This window comes from Notolepis coatsorum, assembly GCF_963971535.1.
Source record: "Notolepis coatsorum genome assembly, chromosome: 5".
NCBI classification, from domain to species: Eukaryota; Metazoa; Chordata; class Actinopteri; order Aulopiformes; family Paralepididae; genus Notolepis; species Notolepis coatsorum.
The window spans coordinates 202,492,247-202,509,104 of NC_140169.1; the positions used below are offsets into that span (position 1 = coordinate 202,492,247).

At 41.9% G+C, this 16,858-nt stretch overlaps 1 protein-coding gene across 1 annotated transcript in view; it reads right to left on the minus strand.

The window, feature by feature from the left end:
• The window catches only part of rab3gap1 (RAB3 GTPase activating protein subunit 1), a 248,328-nt gene that overhangs the window by 94,890 nt on the left and 136,580 nt on the right, over positions 1-16,858 (minus strand). The window contains 1 exon segment of the mRNA XM_084313830.1: positions 10,642-10,779. Coding sequence (XP_084169956.1) covers positions 10,642-10,779 — 138 coding nt within the window.

A 16,858-nucleotide genomic window follows, 5' to 3' on the forward strand; every position in this document is an offset into this window, starting at 1 on the left:
ACCCTTTATTTGTTTATTATTTCAATTTAGCTGGAAATACATTGCTACATCATTCAGTAACATTTGCAGAGCCTTATAACAAAAACATTATTATGGTCACCATTGTGACCAGTGGGATTAATCAACACATTTTATTATTTATTTTTCTATTTCATTGAACATTGCACATGTTAAAAGCCATTTTTTTACTCAAAATGTGAGTATTACCAAGTCAACTTGTGTTCTTAAAACAATGACAATAAACATAGTTTTATTAGGTTGAAATAATGTGGTTGTGTACTTTTTTTCTGTTAACTTATTATGGATTGAAAACTGAAAACCTTAATGCACAGTTACTGAACTCAATATTTTTAAGTTCTGGTAACTTATTATTATTTATTTTTTTACAGTGTAGTCTTGCGATCAATCAAAACTTATTTACACAATATACCTCACATTCACCCTCCATTCACATCCTGGTGTTCTCCTGGTGTTCTCCATTAGGCCTGTAGGTGGAGCTATGACAGCACACGTACAGTACACACACCGATGGTGTGTGATGTGTCCAAAAATGAATGGGCAAATGTGAGTGAAATGGTCGCACTGTATGCAGCTGTTTGTCTGCATTGCATCCCCCCCCCCCACTCAGATTTAGGGTTGATACAACCATCATAATAATATTGTTAATAATAACAATAACAATAATGATGTAATAATGTAAAAATTATCATTAAAAAGACCTGATTATGAGAAAAAATAATTACGATGCATGGAATATTGTTGAGGCACACTAGTTACAACTATATTTCAAACAGGCACTCCATGTCAAAAAGGTTGCTGACCCCTGGGCTATAGCCTTTTAACCCTTTTCTCACCAAGAACGTGTTACCACGTCATTGCTCGCCATGCGTAATCTGCCAATGACGCCGCAAGGCGTCTTTGAGATCAATATTTCAAAAATCTGTGATGGCAATCATATTTCACCCACGGAGACTTGAGATCTCCTGTTGATCTCCTCTCAACTCTCCAACGGTTCAAGAGCGCCATCTGGTGGCCGATCGGCGGATTTCCCAAACAGGAAATGAGCGGCAGGAAGTGGTGCTCATCCATATTCGGTCCGGCCACTCGCTATCGCTCGCAGGACTCGAGCTCGACACACTGGATAGCGATCCGTTGCCAATAACACGATAAACAACATGATTTGGACGTATATATTATTATTAAGGCTGTCAAATATATCGCGTTAATATCGCGTTAACTCCCGATTCTATTAATGCCACTAATTTTTTTAACTCAAGATTAACAAAAAAAAAAAAAAAAAAAAAAAATGTTTACTAGACTTCACTCGGGTGTATTATTGATGCTCTCATTGATACTATGTTTGTTTCTGAAGTGTGTGTGTGTGTGTGTGTGTGTGTGTGTGTGTGTGTGTGTGTGTGTGTGTGTGTGTGTGTGTGTGTGTGTGTGTGTGTGTGTGTGTGTGTGAGATATAGAGAGAGAGGGGGGTGAGAGAGATGAGGAAGGGGCAAAAGAGAAAGAGAGCTGGGAGAGTGTGTGTGAGGGAGAGCGGGGGGTGTGTGATTAATCAGCCCTTGTGTGGGTGAATGTAACAAGTTCCTAACGTTTTCTTTCCCCTATTATTTCATGCACACTTTATTCATTGTTTTAAATTATTATTTTCTTTTAAGTTATTTTGTGCATCACTCTGTTTTGAATTTGATGCAAATTTGCAATGCATGAGGGTCATCCTTTTGTGTTAAATGGCTGCATAAAGCAAGCATTTGTTGACTTGCATGTTGATAAGAGTATTAAAACTTGGAACTTGAAAAAGATCTGTTTAAGGTAAAAAAATAAATTAAAAAAAAATGCGATTAATTTGCGATTAATCGCGAGTTAACTATGGACAATCATGCGATTAATCGAGTTAAATATTTTAATCGTTTGACAGCACTAATTATTATACAACCTGGAAATGGATCGCATATATCAACATCCCATAATCGCGAACTTTCTGCTCCACGCTGACCACCCAACGGTCAGAGGAAGCTGCGGTAAGTTTCAGCGTGTTTGAATATTATGATCCATATAAACTGCTGTGATCTATGTATCGCCCATACTACATGAATGATTTAACGCCGGCCATGGACTTATAAACCCCCCCTCCGGTCACCAGCAGATGATGAGGCATGACGCTTAGGACCTTGTACAATTGACATTTTTTATCTGACGCCAATCGGTATCAAACTACATTTGATGATCTTATATATGTATTTAGGGCTATAAATCACGTTCTGCAGAATGCTGCAGAAAACGATATAAACATATTTATACTTTAGACCGTATTTTAGTATGAATATGTGAATGAAAAAGTAGAATGTTGCTACATCCTAAACGATAGATACTTGACGTTGAATGGGCCATAGTAATGTCAATTTAGCAATACAATTTAAAAAGTTATAGCCCTGCAAAGAAGGGGAACATCTCCATAGATTTACAGTGGTGGCAGAGAGGGGATTAAGATCAGAATAATCCCTGGCAGATAAAGGGTTAAAACAGGCTAAACTTCGTTTTGGCTTCTTGAGTTCACATTTCTTTGGTTTGCAGTGGTGCATCTGCGGGCCAATGTTCCGAGACATATTACATTTTATTTGTTAGGCTATTCGAATACACCAGCCCTAAATGGTGGATTCAAATAGCCTAACAATTATACAAATATAAAAATATGTCTCGGAACATTGGCGGGGACACTGGACAGCCAGCTGAAGCGCGCCGTGGGCCATACAGAATTATCTCGGAGTATGACATGAATATTTTCTTTCGGAATATGCCACGTCTGGAACATATTCTCGAATGCTGTTGCCAGCGCTGAAGCAGTATGGGAGCCGGAAAACTCTTGGGAATGCAGGAGCGCTTTACGGAGTTGGAAGTCTGCGTCAATCCACTGAGCTGTCAAACTCAGCATTGACATGGGGCTGACATCAGAGCTCCAAATATCACTGGTAAAGCTAATTGAAGAAACGTCTTCTTTCAGAAGGCTATCAATGTGCGAATACACTGCCTGCTATAGGGCTGGGCGATATGGCCAAAAACGTTATCGCGATAAAATTATAAAATTCTTTTCATATAACTCGATATCGATAATTATCGTCGATATAATTTCTGTCAAGTTTAATTAACTTCTTATGCCCGGCGCCGATGGACGGGCTATTAACACTTTCTATGCCACTCACGAGTTTTCTCGGAATTATTAATATCTCGTTGAAAGCCATTCACGAGATTTCTCGGATTTTTTTATTTTTATTTTTTTTAGCGATCTGAAATCATATTGCATCACGCGAGCCTACCCTAGTCTACCCGAGCGCCGCCGGCGATCAGATGTGGAAAAAAGCGCCCCCTATCGTCTCCCAGATGACATAAGGGATTTTGGAATGGACTCAATGAAAATGGATGGGGAAAAAAATTCTGTACTCCACATTTTCCAGTCCACTGATGCAGCCGGGGTTATCAGAGTTCATTCTGGATCCTCTGAGCCCCGGGGAATCATGTGTACTACTGTATCACGTTGGATTGGAACGTCAGAACGTCAGGAATTGGAATATACCAGTTGAATACCATCTGATGTCAGGTAAGGAATCTATGTTATCAGTGTTAGGATAATCAGACTCATTTTGATGAAGATATAAGCTGTTTTGTGAAATGGGCTCCATCGGTTTCACTGTAAAAATCCAAGAGGAAATGAACACGGCGATTATCCGTGCGCGGCTCGAATGTGCGTGCGTGTACGTATAATATTGATCATCTAGCGTTTATTTGAAAATGATTCATAAATAGGCCGACAAATATCAACGTTCTGGAATATTCCAGTAAAAGACGATTATCATAGAATGGTCCAGAATGGACTGTTTTTTACCTCAAAACGGGTGCTTTTCAAAATGCTCTCAAACGGAAATGAAGCGATAAAAAACCAATCTGCCTTGACAGCACTGACTGGAAAAGGATTCTTTGATAAGCGACGGGCAGATTAGACACATAGCCATAATTTAAAACATAGATTAGGCGATATTAAGCGTAACATTGGCGCCGATGGTGGCATTCAAGAGCTAACTCTGGCGCCACCTCGTGGCACTGAAAGTGTTAATAGACTTGTTTTGCTGCTGCGAATGTCTCGAGTTGATGTCGTCATCAGTCCGCGCACGTTAGCAGTTAGCCAGAGCAAGCGGTGTATCCCATGACAATGTACTAACTATCACCCTAAAATACTCCGTTCAGCCCCAATACATTGCAACGACGTCCACCGCATACCCCACACTACTCTAACCGTGGCCTCAGAATTCACGCCACACACCCACTCGGCACGTAAACTATAAAATAGCGGCGTGCAAGCTAATTATCCTAGCCAGCCTTGTTTCCAATGTACTAAATATCACCCTAAAATACTCCGTTCAGCCCCAATACATTGCAACGACGTCCACCGCATACCCCACACTACTCTAACCGTGGCCTCAGAATTCACGCCACACACCCACTCGGCACGTAAACTATAAAATAGCGGCGTGCAAGCTAATTATCCTAGCCAGCCTGGTTTCCAATGTACTAAATATCACCCTAAAATACTCCGTTCAGCCCCAATAAATTGCAACGACGTCCACCGCATACCCCACACTACTCTAACCGTGGCCTCAGAATTCACGCCACACACCCACTCGGCACGTAAACTATAAAATAGCGGCGTGCAAGCTAATTATCCTAGCCAGCCTTGTTTACTACTGGAGTCCTACCTCTCTACCCAGAGGTGCAGCGCGGGTCTCCTTCGCTGTCGGCCATCTCCTTCACTGATTGGTTGTTAGTGCGTGTGCTCATATCCAAGCTTGGAAAATCGATGTATCCAAACTTTGCGACCACGTTTCATGTTTATTTCGAGGAAATAATTTATCACGATAGTTATCGTTATCGTTTTATCGCCCAGCCCTAGCCTGCTATAGAGCTTGGGTACAGGGCAATGTCTGAAAAATATGTGCGACCTGGGAGAGTGTAACGCGGTCGTCAAGCCCTATTATTATTTTCTCTCTATATATATATATTGTTTTATTTGTAAGATATATATTTACTGTTGACCTGATAGTGTTTTATTGTTTTATTGTTCGCCCGTATATATGCTCCTTGTATCGCCGCTGCAGAATAGACCTTTAGACTGAGTTCGGTTGAGGCTGAACTCATATAGCAACCAACATACTTTAGGTGATAGCCTAATCTATACCTTTCTGTTGAACTCATTCTAATTATTAATCTGGACCTAAAGCCTGTTCCACCCCAGGTGAAAATCTGCATAAAATGTATACCTAGGTAAATGGAATATTGCTCCACTTCTACAAGGGCTATTTGCATATTCTTGGTATCTAGGAACATCTATGGACCTCAATGAATGTATTCTCAGTGTCAGAAATATTGTGTCTATTACCAGGCTTGCTTAAATTGTGATGAAACAAAGGAAAATATGAATTATGATTTTTCTTTTCATCTTTGACAGTGAATAAAACCATGATAATAATGACCAAACTTAAAAAACTGCCACTGAGCTCATTCAGTACCCTCTTGAGATCATGTGTACAAAAGATCTAAGGAAATTAATAAAGGGAAGATGATCAAACTGAAGGTTCTGTATATACAGTACTGAATTCTGCCATCCGGACCAATGCAATTTGAAATATTATTATAGAATATAGAATATATGCTTATACATTACCTTATTATAGCCAATTCGCACATTTATATATATATACATATAGTATCTTTCAAATGGCCGAGTTCAATTTGGATATAGTATCACCAGGCGTGCATAATAACAGATACTGATATTTACTGTAATCGACTGTACTATTTTATTTCCCCCACAGTGTAACCATTTTGAAACTAATTTCAGATCTAATTCTTCCTACATGGTAACAATAGTGTGGGGAAACTGACTGCGTTTCAATATTTGTCAAAAACTTTACCTTTTGTAGCTTATTATCGCGAATCATAACAATTATTGACATAATTCATTCAGAACAATGAACTTTGAACCCCCATAGAACTTGCCAGGAAGTGTAGATCGGAGAAATTTCAACGCTGGCAAAGCTTCAATTCCCATGGTTCAACATTTCCATTTCCGGTTCCGGGTCAAATTGGCGATCGCAAATAGAAAACTTAAAATGATATAAGTACACTTTTAACCTATTGCTAAACTATTGCCAACCTAACGTTTTACATTCTACATGTATTTGTGACATAGTAGTGATGTTAATACTTGAAAACGGTTGATTTTAAAATCACAAATTATTTTGCATCTTCATAAAAATATGCCTATAATTTAATAAGGTCAAAAGGGGTCGGTACCGACCCCGTCGAGTGGAACAGGTTTTAAGAACATGCAGTATTATTAATTTGCTCAAATGTCGTGGCCTCACAGTGCCAACTGCAGGTCTCACCATCTCAGGTGCCAACTGCAGGTCTCGCCATCTCAGGTGCCAACTGCAGGTCTCGCCATCTCAGGTGCCAACTGCAGGTCTTGCCATCTCAAAGATGACAGAGCATACATATGCAGCATCCCCCTGTTGGGGTTGCTCAATGCTGTAAAATATTACATAAATGTGTTTTTATGAATAACGATATTTGAGGAGCCTAATAATATTGCTACAGCGTGCAATTCCCTGAGGTGGGAGGCTCCGCCTCCGGGCGAAACCATCTCTGTGACGTCAGCAACAAAATGGCGGCGCCCATGTTGATTTATGCTACATAAATGGACATAAATAGTTTTTTCTTAGAAACGCCTTATTTTTATAACGTGATTTTTTTCTGTGGTTTATCTAAATACTAATTTGATGCTATGACTATGTTTATATCGCTATGCTTCATCTCCCCTTTAATGTGTGCAGTAAGCAGTTTGGCCAAAATAAAATATGCAATTTTCGAAATCCTGATCCCCCATCTGCTAGAGTTCCTGTCTCGGGCCCACCCCGCAAACATGGCGCTGAAGAGAGCACCTTCAGTGCCGACAGCGTTGAATGAACGTAATGTATCACGTCGGCTGCTAGCTGCTAATGCAGCCTGCTAATAATGTTTAAATGTGTACATGTATGTTGGCATTTCAACTATGTTAGTGATGGTGCCAAGGGATTATTATTGTGTTTATAATGTGCCGCTAGCTTGTGGCTAGGCTAGCGTACTGTTCCGTTAGCATGCGGCTAAGCTAGCGTGCTGTACCATTAGTATGCGGCTGATATAGCATCTGTGGCTTCGCCGGTCCGTCACTTTTGACTTTGCTGTGGCTGAGCGTTGGTGTATATGCTCCGTTAACTGTGTCCTGTTGCATTGTGTGGGTTTGTGTCTTGTATGGGACTCGTTGTGGGTCGAGTGATGGCTCCTGTGAACGGCACCTAGATGCTACGGACATTGCATGTTGACGCTAAGCATTCGGGGAAGTGTAGTCGATAGCTATTTCTCATTTACCCGCTGTTGGAAGGGACATTACATTCTGCTTTATTGTTTAACATGTATAACATGAATAGTATATTCAATTAATATATACTATTGTACGTTTATGTTCTTTTATTTCGCAGGTTTATGACCTGTGGTCATTTGAAATAAAACAAAAAAATTACTAAACACGAGTCATCCATTGTGTGGTGCCTGTCAAGCCCTTTCAGAGGGTTTCAAATATAAAAATATTGAAAGATCCGAACAGTCCCTGATCAAAAATGTATCGAATCCTGGTCAAATGAAGAGATTTCATGATGCATTGAATCGTTGCCTGAAGAATCGTAATCGAATTGTTGTGGGGTAAAATATTTACACCCCTATGAGACACTACTGAGAGATAAGCCTAAAAAAAATTCTCCAGACTTTTCTCCCAACTGCAGAACTTTACTAAACTTAGGCCATGTCCAGACTAAAACGATTTTGGTTTTCATTCAATCCAATCCAATGGGTGCATTATCATCCGGGAGACGATAGGGGGCGGTAATGTCCCTGTTCGAGCTCAGAGACAGTCCCAATGGTAACGTGAGGCTAGATTGATGAAAAATGAATGGAAATCGTTAATAAAAGAAATAACGATTAAATAACGAGATTTCTCGTCCTTGGCACTCAACGCATGGCATGAACTAATGAGATTTCTCCTGGCTGGCACTCAAAGTGTTAACAGTGTTACAGAGCTTGATCGGGCTTTTACAGCTAAATGTACTTTTTCTGAAAACCCAAGTAGTAGCCAAGCATACTGTTCCATAGCATACCCCTTCAGTTGATCATGAAAAATCCTCTCTTACCTTGACAATTAAAAAGCCTCCATAATTTAGTAAATAGTATCCCCATGGCATGGTGTTGAGCTGTAGCCAGCAAGCTATGCTATCAATATTAGCTAAATAATTAGCGTCACATAGCTGGCCTTTTTCTGAAAACCCAAGCACATATTGTTCCATAGCATACGCCTTCAGTTGATCATGACAAATCCTCTCTTACCTTGACGATTAAAAAGCCTCCATAATTTACCGGTAGTAAATAAAGCTGTACCAGCCAGCTAGCATTGATGCTATTCAAAATGCTATCCACATTAGCTAAATAGCTAACCAAGTAAATACAATAGACAGTGGTATCCTGAGGTAACGTTTAATACAGACAACGTTTGCTAGTCGAAATGACTGGACACACACAGGGACAAGTTAAACATCAATCAATACATTTATTCCAATAGGTAGTTTGAGCTGCATGTGAGCCGCGGTCTTTCTCTCCTCTCCTTTGGAAACTAATGGCGTTCCGTTAGCTCGAAAAGCACAGAACCGGCCGACACAAGTTAAGCTGCTAGCAACAGACACTATAACACTTCCGGTCAGGGTTTTTCAAAATAAAAAACAGGATAGACATTTATTTTGTAATTTGTGGCATGCACTTATTATCTTGAGACATTTTCGTTTTTACGGAAACCTTAAAACGAAACGAAAACTAAACTGAAACGAAACTGAAAACCGAATCGTTTGTCTGGACAAGGCCTTAACCCTTTGAGTGCCACAGACGTGTTATGTCATTAGTTCATGCCCCCCCGTTGAGTGCCACAGACGTTAATTGTCGTTTTTTTTTTATTAGCGATCTGAATTCATATTTCATCAACTGAGTCTCCCGTTGGTACAGCAGCCCCTCTAGGAGCTCCGATGGGAAAATACCGCCCCCCATCGTCTATCCCTGTGTAACTGCAGGCCATTCGATTACACTGGTGGATGTGTGGTGGATGTGTGGAGGGGGAGCCTACTGGCTCCACTATGCTGGCGAGCAGTCTGATCAAGAGGGAAGTGATCGCGAGATGGAAAGCAGCCTGGAATATATATTTACAGCAGCCAATAATCAATCAATAAACGTGATCGATATTTGGAATGGCGATCAGGAATTGGAATAATATTTTTGGAGAACATCTGATCTAAGGTAAGGAATCTATGTTACCAGTCTTGGGGTAATCGGAGCTGTTTTGACCTATATCTCAGCGTGTCCCGAACGTGTATATGTGTGTGTGTGTGTGTGTGTGTATGTGTGTGTGTGTGTGTGTGTGTGCTGTTGAGGAAATAAGAGAATCGATTTCTCAGCTCGCTTCTATAGCGTGCATAAGTACACATATACTATCGATAATCTAGCGTTTATTTGAAAACGATTCATAAATAGGCCGACAAATGACAACGTGTCTAGTGTATTCGAGAATATTCCAATAAATGCCGTTTATGACGGAATCTTTCTATTTTCCGGAAATCTTCGAGAAAACGATAGCTTTTCGGAATGCTATAAAAAGGATATGAACCGATTAAAAAACAATCCGTTTCGACAATGTTGACTGCAAACAAGTCATTGATAAGCGACGGGCAGATAGCCATAATTTAAAACATAGATTATGCGTTTTTAACGCTATCATTGAAGTGGGTGGTGGCATTCAATGGGGTAAATAGGAAACGGAGGCCGGCATTGAAAGTGTTAAACTTCATTCCAGGAAGCCAGCAGTTCATTGGCAGTGTAATTAGCATGGCTAATACGCCCTGCACTGGTGCAATAGGAGGTGGTCTGTGGGGATCTATGTGCTATACAAATACATTTGATTGATTGATTGATTGATTGATTGATTGATTGATCTAATCAAACCCCCCCCCCCCCCCCCCCCCACCCCCCCACACACTGGCTGAGAGGCCTGAGAACGCTAATGGACGCCATGCCAGTCACCAGGCAGCCTGTGTGTGTGTCCGTCTGTCAATGACAATGATTATGTATTGTATGTGCAACCGACTCATTGTCTCGTTGCCCCTCTTAGCAAGTGTGCATGAGTGAGAGTCTATATTTATTTATGCGTGTGTGTGTGTGTGCGTGTGTGCGTGCGTGCGTGTGTGTGTGCACAGTGTTCATAATCTGTTCCTTTGCTCGGACAGTTGCGCCACCTGACATTTTGTCGGTTTGAGATGCAAAAAAAACACAAAGTAATCCATAATATTACAATGTACTGACAATAAATTAAAACTAAACATGTTGTAAAGAATAAAAAGTATTATGACTTGAATTGATTTTTAAATGTAAATAATGAACTCGGGACACAAAAATATGCATGTCATTGACATAATTATGTGCGTGTGTGTGTGTGTAGGTCTCTGTGTCTCTGACCTTAAAGGACTCCATGTCGGAGAGCAGACAGGCGCTCTGCATGCGGGCCCGGAGGTGGGCTCCCTCGGCTGTCGTGCCCAGCTTGGCCAGAACCTCAGACTGTTCCTCCAGGAGATCCTCCGTCATCGGAGCAGGTTCCTGGGAATAATAATAATAATAATAATATTAATACACTTTACCCACTAGTATTTTTTAGCCAAAAATTACTCTCTATTATGGCATAACAAAAAATCCCTATGTACTGGGAGAACACACACACACACACACAAAAACCACAGGCAGCGCAGACTAATTAAACCCGGGGAAGGTGAGACTCGCAGAGCAAGCCGTCCGGCTCATTACAGATTAAGTGGCGTCGCCCATGAATCGCAAAAAACACCAGCACCTCTCTGGCTGCCAACTCTTCCCTTCTCCACCGCCCCCCCCCCCGCCGGCTTGCGAGGAGAGGGACGATTGGTGGAAGCAGCAGGGATGCAGAGGACACCACTTTTTGCACACTGCTGATACAGGAACGTACAGGATTGATTTAAAAATTGCGCTCACCACCTACAAGGCTTTAAAGGGTGAAGCCCCAAGCTACATTAGTGAGCTCATGACCCCCTACTGCCCCAGTAGGGCTCTCCGCTCCTCCGACCAAGGAGTGCTCGTCGTCCCCCGGACCAGACTAAAAACCAAAGGTGACCGTAGCACCTAAATGATGGAATCAGCTACCTTGTGAAATCAGCTGATAGTGTGGAGTCCTTTAAACAGGGTCTTAAAACGTTTCTATATAGTCAGGCCTTTAACTCTTTCACGACCAACAACGTTTATATGTTATTGGGCGCCAACGGTTAAAGTCAAGTTAGACCGCGCTCTCAGTATCTGACACTGGGTGCTGAAATCCCAAACATTATGAAGAAAAAAGCCGAAGGCCGGACCAGCACTCAGATTTTATTTTAAAAAAAATTTAATGGCAGCCTATAGTACAGACATGTTTCGGAACAGGTGTTCCATCTTCAGTGTAATAGGCTAGCAGTGATAGCTTGTAAAAATGGGAGCTATATACCATGAGGGCAGGAAGTGACATCATAGAGGTGAACTTGGGAATGCAAGTCAACTTTGACCTCCAGGGGGGGCAGGTGGCGCACGGAGATTACGTTCGTCACCAACACCGGGAGACACTAGGATTCGCCTGTTCGAATCCAGCTCCCGGCGTTGCTATCAGCTTGGCTGGCCTCTCACACTGATACAATTGGCTGTATCAGGGGGTGGGAAAGCTGAAGGGTGGGTCCTGGGCGTTGTGGACAGCGACCCCTACAGTTCGGTCGGGGCGCCTGCTCAGCGAGGGTTGGAACTGAGGAGAGATAGTGTGGCCTCCCACACGCTACCCTCTCCCCGGTGAGAACCTGCGCGGCCAGGTTGGCCTGCCCCAGGCTGCACATGCGTCGGAGGAAAGCATGTGACAGTCTCCGGTCTCCCGGACCAACAGTAGGGGAAAGTACGCAACAACCAGGAAGGGTGGGATGGGAGAAAAATCGGGAAAAAGGAGGGGAAGAAAGATAAAAAAAAAAAAAAAAACTTTGACCTCCAGAGTAAGGACTTGATAATGTAGCATGTTGAAAACAAATATACACCAGAAACTTAAATAAGCCAATAGCAAACACAAAATTCTATAAGCAAAGAAAAACAACAGAAAGAAAACTTTTCACCATTTGTAAAATAATAGTAATGATAATATACTCATGATAATAAAAGTAATAAAAGTCACTTGTAGGAAACAGGATAACAACATTTTTCATTCATTCCCTTTGGTACGATGCCATTAATCAAATGAATATAGTAACCCGTCTCCCCCTCTAGAGGGCATTGTAGACTAACGAGTCCCTTAAACAATAAGATTGCATTAGGAGAAATAGAGAGATACGGTACACCCTTAAGAAAGGACATAGTGGTGCTAATCACTCAAATATACACTTGCAATGTCAGTAATGGTGTAAATCTCCGGGACCGATGAACGGTTAACACATTGACTGCCACGCTTCTATCCATCAATGTATGATCACTGCCACCAGTCTAAGCCGATGGAGATGTTCACCTTCTTTGCAGGGCTATAACTTTTTAAATTGTATTGCTAAATTGACATTACTATGGCCCATTAAACATCGATTATCTATCGTTCAGGATGTAGGAACATTATACTTTTTCATTCATAGATTCATACAAAAATACCATCTAGAATATAAGTGTTTTTATCGTTTTCTGCAGTAATTCCTAGAACGCTAGTTATAGGCCTAAACCATAATAATATAGCCATAATATAGATTATCAATTGCAGTTTATTCGCGATACACGCTATATTAAAATATCCAACTGAATACGATCCTAAACGTTGACTCATCATGCGCGGATGAAAGGGGGGGGGGGGTCGTTTATAATTCCGTGATTATCAGTAAATGCTTTATGTAGTATGGGTGATATATTGATCAGAGCGGTTTGCATTGAAAAGAATAAACAATCAAGCTGAAAGTAACGTTACTGTCCTCTTACCGTTCGCTGATGAGACTGAAGGAAAAAGATCCCACTTATTTGACGTCGATCGACTAGATCCATTTCCGGTTTGTATGGCGCAATAAACGCCCAAATCATATCGATTATTGAGTTATGGCAGCGATCCATATACACGGATGTGTGTCTAGAGTCCCGCAACAATATGTGACTGCCGGACGGATTTCCCAGATGCACCGAGATCACCAGATCCATTTCCGGTTGTAACTCGCCCGATCATCCACCAGGCGGCGGTATTGAAGCGTTGCACGGTTGTGCAGAGTGCCACTGTCTCAGCAGAGGCTGGGTGGCGGAATTATGAATACCACGGCGAAAAAATGAAATATGATCTCAATAACGTTGTACGCCGTGGCTTGGCAGAATTCGCATGACCAGCAAACCCGTCGTGCAACGTTATTGGCGGTCAATGTGTTAACACATTCCCTGCCACCACTTTGATCATCTTATACCATTCTCTGCCAGTACTGTAAGTCTATGGAGATGTTCACCTTCTTTGCAGGGCTATAACTTTTTTAATTGTATTGCTAAATTTACATTACTATGGCCCACTCAACATCGATTATCTATCGTTCAGGATGTAGGAACGTTTTACTTTTTCATTCACACATTCATACGAAAATACCGTCTAGAGTATAAATATGTTTTTATTGTTTTCTGCAGTAATTCCTAGAACGTGAGATATAGGCATAAATGCATATATTAGATTATCAAATGCCGTTTGATACCGATCGACGCTATATTAAAAATTTCAACTGTACATGGTCCTAAACGTTATGACTGATCATGCGCGGGTGAACGGGGGGGGGGGTCGTTTATAATTCCGTGATCGTCGTTAAATGCTTCATGTAGTATGGGTGATATATAGATCAGAGCAGTTTGTAGTGAAAAGAATAAACAAAATCGTTGAAACTCACGGCAGCCTCCTCTTAGCGTTGGGCGATGATACTGGAGCAAACAGATCCCAGTTATGTGATGGGGATCGAGGCGATCCATTTCCGGTTTGTATAATACTAATAACAGCCCAAATCATGTGGATTATTGAGTTATGGCAGCGATCCATATCCACGGTGTGTGTCTTGAGTCCTGCGATGATAAACGAGTGGCCGGACGGATTTAGGGGACGGACCGAGCTCCAACGAGCATATCCGGTTTGGCAACTCGCCGATCAGCTACCAAGTGGCAGTATTGAAGCGTTGCAGAGTTGTGCTGGCTCAGACAGCATCTGACAAGGCTCCGTGAGTGAAATATGAATACCATGGCAAAAATATGAAATATGATCAGAATAACGTCGTACGCCGTGATCTGGCAGAATTCGCATGAACTTGAAACCCGTTGTATGACGTTTCTGGCGGAGAAAGTGTTAACACTTTCAGTGCCACCAGGGGGCGCACAACTTAGTGCTTGAATGCCACCATCGGCGCTAATGTTAACGTTAATATCGCCTAATCTATGTTTTAAATTATGGCTATTATTATGTGTCTAATCTGCCCGTCGCTTATCAAAGAATCGTTTTCCAGTCAGTGCTGTCAAGGCAGATTGGTTTTTTATCGCTTCATTTCCGTTTGAGAGCATTTTGAAAAGCACCCGTTTTGAGGTAAAAAACAGCCCATTCTGTGATAATCGTCTTTTACTGGAATATTCCAGAACGTTGATATTTGTCGGCCTATTTATGAATCATTTTCAAATAAACGCTAGATGATCAATAGTATACGTACACGCACGCACATTCGAGGCGCGCGCTGATAATAGCCGTTTTCATTTCCTCATGGATTTTACAGTGAAATCGCTGGAGCACATATCAGAAAAAAGCTTATATCTTCATCAAAACGAGTCGGATTATCCTAACACTGATAACATAGATTCCTTACCCGACATCAGATGGTATCCAACTGGTATATTCCAATTCCTGATCACCATTCGAAAAAATCGATAAGTGTATAGATCTAACGTGTATACAGTAGAACTCATGCTTGCCGCGGCTCAGAGTCTCCAGAATGAACTCTGGTAACCCTGGCTGCATCAGTGGACTGGAAAATGTGGACTGGAATATTTTTTTTTCCCCATCCATTTTCATTGAGTCCATTCCAAAATCCCTGATGTCATCTGGGAGACGATAGGGGGCGCTTTTTTCACATCTGATCGCCGGCGGCTCTTGGGTAGGCTAGGGTAGGCTCGCGTGATGCAATATGATTTCAGATCGCTAAAAAAATTAAATAAAAAAGATTCCGAGAAATCTTGTGAGTGGCTTTCAATGTAACTATTGTAAACCCGAGATAAGCCGTGAGTGGCATAGAAAGTGTTAAGGGCCATTCACGTATATATACGTTTTTGCATAATTTTTTATTTTAATATTTTATTCAATGTCACGGACCGGTATGTTGCCGTTAAAAGGCATACTGGTGCAGTAAACCCTGTTCCAGACCGGGTGTTACGTTTAAACCGCTCCGGGCGCAGTTTTCTAGTACAGGGAAGCCTAGGGCTTCACTCGATCGCATTGAATCGTTTTCGGGACAATCGATGGATATGTTGTGCTGGATTATGTCGTGGACCAGATGGACATCAGATGGATCAGATGGTGATCAAACAATTGGAATATTCTTTTTGGAATACCCCTGACCACAGGTACAGTAAGGGCTATCAGACTTAAATTTCAGCTTGATCCAACAATGTTATCATACCGATCCAGCTAATCGGCGTGTGTTGTGGTAATAACAAATGCCGTTACTGGCAATCAAAGCATCAGAAACGACCCCCCCCCTTTCATGCATTCATGATGAGATATAATACCTATTATATACATTTGATTTGGAAATAGTAGCTTGTCCAGGGACGAAACACCAATGCTTTTAGTAGAATTCACGTTGCGCCCTGTAGCCGGCCTCCCAGGAATTAGCCTGGATCATTCCGAAATTATACTTATATTCACCACGGCATGCCGCACGAACGTATTCATGAAAATATTTATTCTTTTTTGCACCTTGGACAGACGATAGTTACTGTCAAATGACCATAGTATTGTATCCATAGCTATAATATAGAATATAGATATAGCTCTACAAACAAGGTGATGCACAGTGAAATGATGGAAACCTGGCCCAGCTATAGCAAGATGGGGAAAGGCCTCGGCCCTGAATGAGTTTGTGTAACATTTGTGTATGCGTTTGTTATTTTAATAAATTCTTAATTTTTTTTTGATCTACTTTTTCTCCCATTTTCAATTTTTCTCCCATCCCAATTTCGTATCGTCCAATTCTACCCTCCCCTGTCTCGAACGCTGTTAGGCCACGCCTCCCACAAGCCGGCTGCAATGTGGACGAAGCCTTACATCACGTGTCCCCTCCGGTACTCGAGGAGGCAGCAGTCGCATCTTTTCACCTGCACAGCGCGATCTCTCAGTGTCGGGGGTCTGCGTTTGGAGGGCACGCCACCCCTGTCGCTTCCTGATTCTGCTGCGCAGGCGCACCAACCGACCTGTAGGAGTCGCTGTCCACAACGTCCGATCCCCACCCATCAGCTTCCCACCCCCTAATACTGCCAATTGTATTAGTATGAACTACCAGATAGGCTAATAGCAATGCGGAGAGCTGGGCTCGAACCCAGCATCTCCTGCATTGGTGGTGAGCGCCTTGCCCACTGCACCACCTAGCCGCCCAATTAACTTTGTTTTAAAAGT